The sequence below is a fragment of the Crinia signifera genome, chromosome 6 (genome assembly GCF_055691185.1).
Source record: "Crinia signifera chromosome 6, ASM5569118v1, whole genome shotgun sequence".
NCBI lineage: Eukaryota > Metazoa > Chordata > Amphibia > Anura > Myobatrachidae > Crinia > Crinia signifera.
The window spans coordinates 290769207-290782752 of record NC_139222.1 but is presented as its reverse complement, the minus strand read 5'-3'; the positions used below and the strand labels follow the sequence as shown (position 1 = coordinate 290782752).

General features: G+C 46.4%; 1 protein-coding gene across 1 annotated transcript in view; it reads right to left on the bottom strand.

Moving 5' to 3' along the window:
• LOC146009790 (pancreatic triacylglycerol lipase-like) overlaps positions 1-12650 on the bottom strand; it is a 138206-nt gene extending 125556 nt beyond the window's left edge. The window contains exons 1-2 of the mRNA XM_083150250.1: positions 11606-12650; positions 304-362 (exon numbers count right to left, since the gene is read on the bottom strand). Coding sequence (XP_083006376.1) covers positions 304-362; positions 11606-12014 — 468 coding nt within the window. The 5' untranslated portion in view covers positions 12015-12650. The remainder of the gene's footprint in view (positions 1-303; positions 363-11605) is intronic.
• Positions 12651-13546: the final 896 nt, after the last annotated feature.

Genomic DNA, 13546 nt, shown 5'->3' with positions numbered 1-13546 from the left:
GTGAGTGGTGGGTAAGGTAATCAGGAGTCTCCCAATAGCGGATCTGTCCCTTATGCCGTAAGCTGTCGGAAATCCAACCAATGGAATTTTTGGTTTCTCCGATATTATCGATAATTGAAGAGTGCTTGGAAGTAGTTTTAGAAGCAGTTGTTAGGAAATGAATTGCTGGCAGTATAAATGGTAACGTGGGAGGAAGCTCATCCTGAGGACAGGACGCTGCTACCGGCACTGGAGCGAAATAGCCTGCAGCATAACTGTAATGTTCCCGTCTGCTGTGATGTAACACAGCGCTCACCTGCTCACCTTTGTGTGTGGCGCAACACTGGCCGACTTCCAGGAACAACCGGAGACGATGTCACAACCTGATCAAGGGGAAACAAAGACATGTAACTGTAATGTAAGGAAGGCTCTGCTATTATCAAATATACTGACGTAGTACCTACTTTATACAGCGCTATGGTGCATGCTGGTGCTATAATAATATAACAATAATAATGAGACCTAGCTGATGTAACCGGGTTCATTCCGGCAGAGGTTTGCTGGGAGGAACATTTTATCTCTTTTCATCCCCTTAGGAGACAAATTTAGGAATATCGAATTTAAAACAATCCCTGCTTAGTGGGTGATTGAAAAGAACGGTCACAATTTCCAGACCACCCAGCACGTCACATGTTCTAGAGTTCACCAACTGTCACATATTTCCAGAGCACAATGGTGGTCATTGTGATCAGCTGATGGACGTTTTGCCATATAACTCAAAAAGGAAGCAACCAATTACAAAGACAATCATTTTCTACAAATCTACGGACCAGGGGCTTAATTCAGCATGTATTACTAATCAGAGGATTCACAAATTGCGCTGAGATCCAGTCTCTGCATTACTATTATCATGTACAGTCAGTGGCGTAACTATAGCTCCGCAGCCCCTGTGGTGGCGGGGGGGCGCAGAGAAATTGGGGGCGCCGCCGGGGGGGCTGCGGGGCTATAGTTACCCGCGGTCTGCGTCTCGCCCGGCTCTCTGTCGGGACCTTCCTGACGTCACGTCCCGGCCGGCTCCTGCTGCTACAATGAAAACGGACTCTTAGAAAATGGCTGCCCCCATACTGCAGACAGAAAACTGTCTGCAGTATGGGGGCAGCCATTTTCTAATTGTCAGTTTTCATTGCAGCAGGAGCCGGCTGGGACCGTGACGTCAGGAAGGTCCCGACAGAGAGCCGGGCAAGACGCAGACCGCTGGTAACTATAGCCCCGCAGTCCCCCTGGCGGCACCCTCAATTTCTCTGCGCCCCCCCCCCCGCCACCGCGGGGGCTGCGGAGCTATAGTTACGCCACTGACTGTACATGATAATAGTAATGCAGAGACTGGATCTCAGCCAACATATGGGAACCACCAGCCAGGGCAAGACGTCTCCACTCTGGTGGTCCTACACTACATGATAATAGTAATGCAGAGACTGGTTCTCAGCCAACTTATGGGAACCACCAGCCACGGCAAGATGTGTCCACTCTGGTGGTCCTACACTACATGATGATAGTAATAAAGAGATTGTATCTCAGCCAACATATGGCAACCACCAGCCACGGCAAGACGTCTCCACTCTGGTGGTCCTACACTACATGATAATAGTAATGCAGAGACTGTATCTCAGCCAACATATGGGAACCACCAGCCACGGCAAGATGTGTCCACTCTGGTGGTCCTACACTACATGATGATAGTAATATAGAGATTGTATCTCAGCCAACATATGGGAACCACCAGCCAGGGCAAGACGTCTCCAGTCTGGTGGTCCTACACTACATGATAATAGTAATGCAGAGACTGTATCTCAGCCAACATATGGGAACGATCAGCCACGACAAGACGTCTCCACTCTGGTGGTCCTACACTACATGATGATAGTAATACAGAGACTGTATCTCAGCCAACATATGGGAACCACCAGCCACGGCAAGACGTCTCCGCTCTGGTGGTCCTATACTACATGATAATAGTAATGCAGAGACTGGATCTCAGCCAACATATGGGAACCACCAGCCACGGCAAGATGTGTCCACTCTGGTGGTCCTACACTTCATGATAATAGTAATGCAGAGACTGTATCTCAGCCAACATATGGGAACCACCAGCCAGGGCAAGACGTCTCCACTCTGGTGGTCCTACACTACTGTACATGATAATAGTAATGCAGAGACTGTATCTCAGCCAACATATGGCAACCACCAGCCACGGCAAGACGTCTCCACTCTGGTGGTCCTACACTACATGATAATAGTAATGCAGAGACTGGATCTCAGCCAACATATGGGAACCACCAGCCACGGCAAGATGTGTCCACTCTGGTGGTCCTACACTTCATGATAATAGTAATGCAGAGACTGTATCTCAGCCAACATATGGGAACCACCAGCCAGGGCAAGACGTCTCCACTCTGGTGGTCCTACACTACATGATAATAGTAATGCAGAGACTGTATCTCAGCCAACATATGGCAACCACCAGCCCTGCAAGACGTCTCCACTCTGGTGGTCCTACACTACTGTACATGATAATAGTAATGCAGAGACTGGATCTCAGCCAACATATGGGAACCACCAGCCACGGCAAGATGTGTCCACTCTGGTGGTCCTACACTGCATGATAATAGTAATGCAGAGACTGTATCTCAGCCAACATATGGGAACCACCAGCCAGGGCAAGACATCTCCACTCTGGTGGTCCTACACTACATGATAATAGTAATGCAGAGACTGGTTCTCAGCCAACTTATGGGAACCACCAGCCACGGCAAGATGTGTCCACTCTGGTGGTCCTACACTACATGATGATAGTAATAAAGAGATTGTATCTCAGCCAACATATGGGAACCACCAGCCAGGGCAAGACGTCTCCACTCTGGTGGTCCTACACTACTGTACATGATAATAGTAATGCAGAGACTGGATCTCAGCCAACATATGGGAACCACCAGCCACGGCAAGACGTCTGCACTCTGGTGGTCCTACACTACATGATAATAGTAATACAGAGACTGTATCTCAGCCAACATATGGCAACCACCAGCTACGTCAAGACGTCTCCACTCTGGTGGTCCTACACTACATGATAATAGTAATGCAGGGGATGCGGTCATTTGGTCTACTGCATTATGGTCGACAGTCATTAGGTCGAATCCATTAGGTCGACATGCTAAAAGGTCGACATGACTCTAGGTCGACATGGGAAAAGGTCGACATGATTCTAGTTCGAAAGGTCATTAGTTCGACAGGTCATTAGTTCGACAAGGTCATTAGTTCGACATTGTCTATGTCGACATTCACAAGGTCGACATGGAGTTTTTCACTGTTTTTTGAGCCAACATGTGCCGACAGGCGGTATTTCATGCCCTACCATCCACTAGGGCGTGGTGGGAGAATAAAATAGTGTGCCGAGCGTAGCGAGGCACCGTGCCCGACGCATCGCGAGCGCAGCGAGCGATGCGAGGGGATGCAGTGCACTTTAAACTGTGTCCATGTCGACTGTGTTGACATTCAGGTAAAAAAACAGTGAAAAACCCCATGTCGACCTTGTGAATGTCGACATAGACAATGTCGAACTAATGACCTTGTCGAACTAATGACCTGTCGAACTAATGACCTTTCGACCTAGAATCATGTCGACCTTTTCCCATGTCGACCTAGAATCATGTCGACCTTTTAGCATGTCGACCTAATGGATTCGACCTAATGACTTTCTACCATAATGCAATAGACCAAATGATCCCAACCCTAATGCAGAGACTGGATCTCAGCCAACATATGGGAACCACCAGCCACGGCAAGATGTGTCCACTCTGGTGGTCCTACACTACATGATGATAGTAATATAGAGATTGTATCTCAGCCAACATATGGGAACCACCAGCCACTGCAAGACGTCTCCACTCTGGTGGTCCTACACTACTGTACATGATAATAGTAATGCAGAGATAGGATCTCAGCCAACATATGGCAACCACCAGCCACGGCAAGACGTCTCCACTCTGGTGGTCCTACACTACATGATACTAGTAATGCAGAGACTGTATCTCAGCCAACATATGGCAACCACCAGCTACGGCAAGACGTCTCCACTCTGGTGGTCCTACACTACATGATGATAGTAATGCAGAGACTGTATCTCAGCCAACATATGGCAACCACCAGCCACGGCAAGACGTCTCCGCTCTGGTGGTCCTATACTACATGATAATAGTAATGCAGAGACTGTTTCTCAGCCAACATATGGGAACCACCAGCCACGGCAAGACGTCTCCACTCTGGTGGTCCTACACTACATGATAATAGTAATGCAGAGACTGTATCTCAGCCAACATATGGGAACCACCAGCCAGGGCAAGACGTCTCCACTCTGGTGGTCCTACACTACATGATAATAGTAATGCAGAGACTGTATCTAAGCCAACATATGGGAACGACCAGCCACGACAAGACGTCTCCACTCTGGTGGTCCTACACTACATGATACTAGTAATGCAGAGACTGTATCTCAGCCAACATATGGCAACCACCAGCCCTGCAAGACGTCTCCACTCTGGTGGTCCTACACTACATGATAATAGTAATGCGGAGACTGTATCTCAGCCAACATATGGGAACCACCAGCCAGGGCAAGACGTCTCCACTCTGGTGGTCCTACACTACATGATAATAGTAATGCAGAGACTGTATCTAAGCCAACATATGGGAACGACCAGCCACGACAAGACGTCTCCACTCTGGTGGTCCTACACTACATGATACTAGTAATGCAGAGACTGTATCTCAGCCAACATATGGCAACCACCAGCCCTGCAAGACGTCTCCACTCTGGTGGTCCTACACTACATGATAATAGTAATGTAGAGACTGGATCTCAGCCAACATATGGGAACGACCAGAAACAACAAGACGTCTCTGCTATGGCGGTCCTAAACTACTGTACATGATAATAGTAATGCAGAGACTGGATCTCAGCCAACATATGGCAACCACCAGCCACGGCAAGACGTCTGCACTCTGGTGGTCCTACACTACATGATAATAGTAATGCAGAGACTGGATCTCAGCCAACATATGGGAACCACCAGCCACGGCAAGATGTGTCCACTCTGGTGGTCCTACACTACATGATGATAGTAATATAGAGATTGTATCTCAGCCAACATATGGCAACCACCAGCCACTGCAAGACGTCTCCACTCTGGTGGTCCTACACTACTGTACATGATAATAGTAATGCAGAGACTGTATCTCAGCCAACTTATGGCAACCACCAGCCACGGCAAGACGTCTCCACTCTGGTGGTCCTACACTACATGATAATAGTAATGCAGAGATAGGATCTCAGCCAACTTATGGGAACCACCAGCCACGGCAAGATGTGTCCACTCTGGTGGTCCTACACTACATGATGATAGTAATATAGAGATTGTATCTCAGCCAACATATGGCAACCACCAGCCACGGCAAGATGTGTCCACTCTGGTGGTCCTACACTACATGATAATAGTAATGCAGAGACTGTATCTCAGCCAACATATGGGAACCACCAGCCAGGGCAAGACGTCTCCACTCTGGTGGTCCTACACTACATGATACTAGTAATGCAGAGACTGTATCTCAGCCAACATATGGCAACCACCAGCCACGGCAAGATGTGTCCACTCTGGTGGTCCTACACTACATGATACTAGTAATGCAGAGACTGTATCTCAGCCAACATATGGCAACCACCAGCTACGGCAAGACGTCTCCACTCTGGTGGTCCTACACTACATGATGATAGTAATGCAGAGACTGTATCTCAGCCAACATATGGCAACCACCAGCCACGGCAAGACGTCTCCGCTCTGGTGGTCCTATACTACATGATAATAGTAATGCAGAGACTGTTTCTCAGCCAACATATGGGAACCACCAGCCACGGCAAGACGTCTCCACTCTGGTGGTCCTACACTACATGATAATAGTAATGCAGAGACTGTATCTCAGCCAACATATGGGAACCACCAGCCACGGCAAGACGTCTCCACTCTGGTGGTCCTACACTACATGATAATTGTAATGCAGAGACTGTATCTCAGCCAACATATGAGAACCACCAGCCACGGCAAGACATCTCCACTCTGGTGGTCCTACACTACATGATAATAGTAATGCAGAGACTGTATCTCAGCCAACATATGGCAACCACCAGCCACGGCCAGACGTCTCCACTCTGGTGGTCCTACACTACATGATACTAGTAATGCAGAGACTGTATCTCAGCCAACATATGGGAACCACCAGCCAGGGCAAGACGTCTCCACTCTGGTGGTCCTACACTACATGATACTAGTAATGCAGTGACTGTATCTCAGCCAACATATGGGAACCACCAGCTACGGCAAGACGTCTCCACTCTGGTGGTCCTACACTACATGATGATAGTAATGCAGAGACTGTATCTCAGCCAACATATGGCAACCACCAGCCACGGCAAGACGTCTCCGCTCTGGTGGTCCTATACTACATGATAATAGTAATGCAGAGACTGTTTCTCAGCCAACATATGGGAACCACCAGCCACGGCAAGACGTCTCCACTCTGGTGGTCCTACACTACATGATAATAGTAATGCAGAGACTGTATCTCAGCCAACATATGGGAACCACCAGCCACGGCAAGACGTCTCCACTCTGGTGGTCCTACACTACATGATAATTGTAATGCAGAGACTGTATCTCAGCCAACATATGGCAACCACCAGCCACGGCAAGACGTCTCCGCTCTGGTGGTCCTATACTACATGATAATAGTAATGCAGAGACTGGATCTCAGCCAACATATGGGAACCAGCAGCCACGGCAAGACATCTCCACTCTGGTGGTCCTACACTACATGATAATAGTAATGCAGGGACTGTATCTCAGCCAACATATGGGAACCACCAGCCACGGCAAGACATCTCCACTCTGGCGGTCCTACACTACATGATAATAGTAATGCAGAGACTGTATCTCAGCCAACATAGACACTGTTGATCGTTTATACCGTAACCTTTGATCATGCATGTACCTGAGATCTCGGCATGACGAGACATGCACCATGTGTGTAATGGACGGGCTTGTCCCAGTCACAGGGTCTGATGTTTTGTCTAATCTTTAAGATAAAGTTCTGCCTCAAATTCTACTGTATATGATGAACTTTGTAAGCTTTGGGTTTCATCTCTTCTCACCTAGTTGTCTGTGTACAGATGGAACCGCTCTCATTAGAGTGGCCCCCAGCGTGACATGCAGCAAGCGCTGTCCCCTCGCGCGGCCCGTTCTTGGCAATGGAATGTGCAAGCACATGAGTCACACGCATGTCCCCGTCCGCTCCGTCTGTCCGGGATATGGCGTGCTGGCGGATGGACAGAGTGTGGCTCAATCTGTACTACGCCGTGGAGGTAGATAACGTGGAAGCAGACACAGTACCAGCCAACCAGCTGCTTACTGTCAGACACAGGGGTAGATGGAATACGCATTATTATGACGGTGATGCATGATCAGCACAGTTTTGTGCGCTGGCATGGCTTCTTCCTCATGTATTATAGTTTGTAGGTGTGCAAAATGACAGGTATGCTATATGCCCATACATCGGCGCTGCGGTATACAAGACACAACGCCAACATGTGGTGGCAATGTATGAAGAGTCAGACCGTAGCACCATCTGGAGCTATCTGCAGGTGTCTGTGCTCATTCACCACAAAAAGGACATCACTGACCCTGGCTACAGTGGCTGCCGGCTCCGCCCGGGCTGTGCAGGAGATCTGGTGTAAGTAGTGCAAGGCTGATGCACTTTGGGGGCAGATTTCACTCCCTGTTTGGTATCCAAGATGCCTCGGTGCTGCTGCGGTGCTTCACCTCAGTAAAGAGGCAAAGTAGAAATCTTTAAACCTACACCCCATACGCTGACGGGGAAGCTGGCACGGTCTCTGCAGATTACATGCGTTCTGACTGTATACATGGAATCTGCTAAAAAGGCCATCCAAAAATGGCAGCCGCCTTGGAGGAGACAGATGCTGTAGGTGCTACCGGACGTCTAGCATCGGTCAGTGAAACACAACACACAGTACAGTACAGTACCAGGAGCACTGGCAAGTAGCAAGAAGCCACTGGCAAGTAGCAAGAAACCCCTGGCAACCAGCAACAAACTCCTGGCAGCCAGCAATAAACCCCTGGCAACCAGCAAGAAACCCCTGGCAACCAGCAAGAAACCCCTGGCAACCAGCATGTACAGTAGGTAAAATATCTAAATAATTAATGTGTGGAAGACGGCAGAATTTTGTTTGGAAGGGGGGGCGCAAAAATTCTAGTTATGCCACTGCTATAATAAATCTACCCCACAGTCTATAACATGGCAGTTAGAAGCTGAATGGCTTGTACATTATCTCTCCACTTTATCACTCTCTAAGACTTAGTACATCTTGCCAGTAATTTTCCACATACTCACTAAGGGGTTTATTCTGGTTCACTCTTTCTGACAAATTCCTTCTTAGATGGACAAAACCATGTGCACTGCAGGTGGGGCAGATGTAACAGGTGCAGATATATTTAGATTTGGGTGAGTTACCGTATATACTCGAGTATAAGTCGACCCGAATATAAGCCGAGGCATCTAATTTTACAACGAAAAACTGGGAAAACTTATTGACTAATAAGTATAAGCTGAGGGGGGCTTTTTCAGCATAAAAAATGTTCTGAAAAAGTAGGCTTATACTCGAGTATATATGGTATTTTGTTTCTGTGCAGGGTAAATACTGGCTGCTTTATTTTTACACCGCAATATAGATCTCACTTTGAAGTAAAACCCCACCCAAATCTAATATTCTCTGCACATGTTACATCTGCCCCCCTGCAGTGCACATGGTTTTGTCCATCTAAGAAGGATTTTGTCAGAAAGAGTGAACTAGAATAACCCCCTTAATGAGTACACACTACACACTACACACTTGCCCCTGGCACCAGCATGCACATTGTACGGTAATAGTTGTAATATATATATATATAGATAGATAGATAGATAGATAGATAGATAGATAGATAGATAGACAGGTTCAGTCCGGCACTCAGTCACAATACATTGAACATCAAGCGTGGGTGCCCTCCGGTAGTGTAGATAGCTTCCAGTAACAAACAAGCAGTGGCACTCCACGGGTTAAACAAATGCAAAGTGTATTAACCGACGTTTCAAAAGGGGTGTGCACACCCCATAACGTGGTTATTACACTTTGCATTTGTTTAACCCATGGAGTGCCACTGCTTGTTTGTTACTGGAAGCTATATATATATATAATTATTCAATGATTTTATAATAATGCTGTGCAATGTGACTATTTTGTAAAATGACAGATTTTTCCCGAAATGTTGCATCTCTCCGCACAGTAATTATTTCCCTATAGCCACAATTGCAGAAGACTTTCGGCCAGATTCTCTAAGATTCAAAACTGATAAAATGGAGAGTGATAAACAGCCAGCCAATCAGCTCCTGTCTAACATCTTTCAAGCACAGTCTCTGACATGGCAGGTAGGAGTTGATTGGCTCTCCATTTTATCACTTTTGAAGCTTAGAGAATCTGGCCCTTGGTGAGAGATGAGCAATCTCAAGAGACATAACTACATACTGTATCTACCCAGTTTGTTTAATCACTGTTGTTTCCAATTGTAAAGCGAAACGGAATCTGCTGCGCTATATAAGACACTGTAACGGAATCTACTGCACTATATAAGACACTGTAACGGAATCTGCTGCGCTATATAAGACACTGTAACGGAATCTGCAGTGCTATATAAGACACTGTAACGGAATCTGCTGCGCTATATAAGACACTGTAACGGAATCTGCTGTGCTATATAAGACACTGTAACGGAATCTGCTGCGCTATATAAGACACTGTAACGGAATCTGCAGTGCTATATAAGACACTGTAACGGAATCTGCTGCGCTATATAAGACACTGTAACGGAATCTGCTGCGCTATATAAGACACTGTAACGGAATCTACTGCACTATATAAGACACTAACGGAATCTGCTGCGCTATATAAGACACTAACGGAATCTGCTGCGCTATATAAGACACTGTAACGGAATCTGCAGTGCTATATAAGACACTGTAACGGAATCTGCTGCGCTATATAAGACACTGTAACGGAATCTACTGCACTATATAAGACACTGTAACGGAATCTGCTGCGCTATATAAGACACTGTAACGGAATCTAAAGTGCTATATAAGACACTGTAACGGAATCTGCTGCGCTATATAAGACACTGTAACGGAATCTGCTGTGCTATATAAGACACTGTAACGGAATCTGCTGCGCTATATAAGACACTGTAACGGAATCTGCAGTGCTATATAAGACACTGTAACGGAATCTGCTGCGCTATATAAGACACTGTAACGGAATCTGCTGCGCTATATAAGACACTGTAACGGAATCTACTGCACTATATAAGACACTAACGGAATCTGCTGCGCTATATAAGACACTAACGGAATCTGCTGCGCTATATAAGACACTGTAACGGAATATGCAGTGCTATATAAGACACTGTAACGGAATCTGCTGCGCTATATAAGACACTGTAACGGAATCTACAGCACTATATAAGACACTGTAACGGAATCTGCTGCGCTATATAAGACACTGTAACGGAATCTGCAGTGCTATATAAGACACTGTAACGGAATCTGCTGCGCTATATAAGACACTGTAACGGAATCTGCTGCTCTATATAATACACTGTAACGGAATATGCTGCGCTATATAAGACACTGTAACGGAATCTGCTGCGCTATATAAGACACTGTAACGGAATCTGCTGCGCTATATAAGACGCTGTAACAGAATCTGCTGCGCTATATAAGACTCTGTAACGGAATCTGCTGCGCTATATAAGAACCTGTAACGGAATCTGCTGCGCTATATAAGACACTGTAACGGAATCTGCTGCGCTATATAAGACACTGTAACGGAATCTTCTGCGCTATATAAGACACTGTAACGGAATCTGCTGCGCTATATAAGATACTGTAACAGAATCTGCTGCGCTATATAAGACACTGTAACGGAATCTGCTGCGCTATATAAGACACTGTAACGGAATCTGCAGTGCTATATAAGACACTGTAACGGAATCTGCTGCGCTATGTAAGACACTGTAACGGAATCTGCTGCGCTATATAAGACACTGTAACGGAATCTACTGCTCTATATAAGACACTAACGGAATCTGCTGCGCTATATAAGACACTAACGGAATCTGCTGCGCTATATAAGACACTGTAACGGAATCTGCAGTGCTATATAAGACACTGTAACGGAATCTGCTGCGCTATATAAGACACTGTAACGGAATCTACTGCGCTATATAAGACACTGTAACGGAATCTGCTGCGCTATATAAGACACTGTAACGGAATCTGCAGTGCTATATAAGACACTGTAACGGAATCTGCTGCGCTATATAAGACACTGTAACGGAATCTGCTGTGCTATATAAGACACTGTAACGGAATCTACTGCACTATATAAGACACTGTAACGTTTGTAGCCTACCTGAGCAGACGTGCAGAGTGTGAGCTCCAGCCTTCCAGTGCAGTGAGAGTTCCGCCCCCAGCTTCCCCAGGCTTGGGGCACCTTTCCTGGGAAAAGCAAAAGGCAAGCACCCGGTGCGGGGTTGCCTGGAGCAAAAGAGCATAATGGTGAAGGGTGTCAGCAGGAGACCAGCAGCCCGCAAAGCTGGCCCTAAGACCCCCAGGACTGGTGCAGCTACAAGGTCCAGAAGATCTGACCCAGTACCTGAAATCATGGCTGCAGATGAGAACAGTGGCATGAAGGACCCCCCAGAAGATCCCGGAGGTACCCCTGCACCTAGCCTGGTGCGGGGAGAAGAGATGGGAGAACCTGCTGCGAAAGCATCCAGCGGTGGCAAAGAAACAACTGCCGTGGGGGCTACAAGTTTCATGCTGTTGAGTGAATCTTCTTTTGATGAAGATGAAGACAGGCACTTTGATTTGATGTGTCTGCAGGACTTGAGACGTGAAATAGTGTTTGTTAACCGTAAGCTGCAGAAAGCCAAGGAAAAACGCAATGCTATTTCCAAATGGGATCAGTGCACACTGGATAACATTGTCTCAAGACATTTAAAAAGTCTGAATAAGATAGAACGCCGTATACAGCTTAAAGAGATGGATGGCATCAGCTGTGAAAAATCTCCAGCACTGCATGAGTCAACTGCACACCAGGTGGTTAATCTTTCCCACGCTGTCAAGCTGTGCTCTGACCTAGATTCCAGCAGTGAGGGAACCAGGAAGAGACCTGCAGTGAAACCTGAGAACGTGGCAGCTACTATGCTAGAGGAATCTGACAAGGAAACACTGAACGGGACAGAGGCTGCAGGCAAGAAGCTAACTGTGGCTAAAACAGCGAGTGTGAAACCGGCAGTGATCGGAGGAGAGAGAGAGGTGCCGTCTGGGTCCATCACAACAGGAGCAGCAGTGAGTAAGACCAAGGCAGGGGATCCCCAGGACACTGTAAGTACTGATTATGTGATGAATGAGCCAGAGGAGGACAGTGCGTTCCTGGGGACCCCTGTGGTCTTCAAGGAACACCAGAGTAACTTACCAGACTGTCTTTCAGCCTCAGAATGTGAAGCAGTATTGGAAAAAGCGGCACTGATTTCTGATGTCTTAAAGTACAAAAAAGGAAAGGCTGTTAAAAATGTGATAGACAGTCAAGTTGCAGGGCCAAGTCATGCATGTGAAACTGAGAAAAAGAAAGTGTCTTTCTCAAGTAAAAGTAATAATGTGGTGATTTCTTGTGAACCTGTTATAACAGCAGAAGGTAATGTTGGGAAAAAGTCGACATGTGAAATGCTGACACAGGGTCAAAAAAGACTAAATGTGGACACTTTAAACAGTAATGAAATGGTTGTTTTTGAGACTGTTTTTGGGGCCATTGGTGCACCTGAAGGTGCAAGGGGTGCCTTAAAGCTAATTTCTAGTCAAATTAACAAACAGAAAAGTATTGAAAATGTTGCAAATGATGTGTCGACACCAATATCTTATGCAAAGGCAGTTTGTCAAAATGAAGGCATGAAAGAAAATGTCTTAAATCATGAAGGGCCTGTAAAGAGTTCTTATGGTAGGCGTCACTTGCTCCAATTTAAATGGATTGGCAAAACAGAAACCCCCTCGCAGTCAGACTTTTTAAATATGATTTTTTCTCTAAATTGCCATGCCGGTGATCTGTCGGCGTGTATACACCCCGACAGATCTCCCTTCTTTGATGTGAGTTTCTTATCCCCTTATAAGATGCACAAAGTGTTTGAAGAATGGGAGAGGAAAAAAGCAGAGGAAAAATATGAGGGTTTTATAGTGACGGCCACATCCTCCAGGCCTGAGTATGTGAGAATTAAGATCTTAGTCAGGAATGACTTAATTCCAGCCGAGGATATTGAATTTTGGTTAAACAGAAATTGCACAGTCAAGAGCAAAC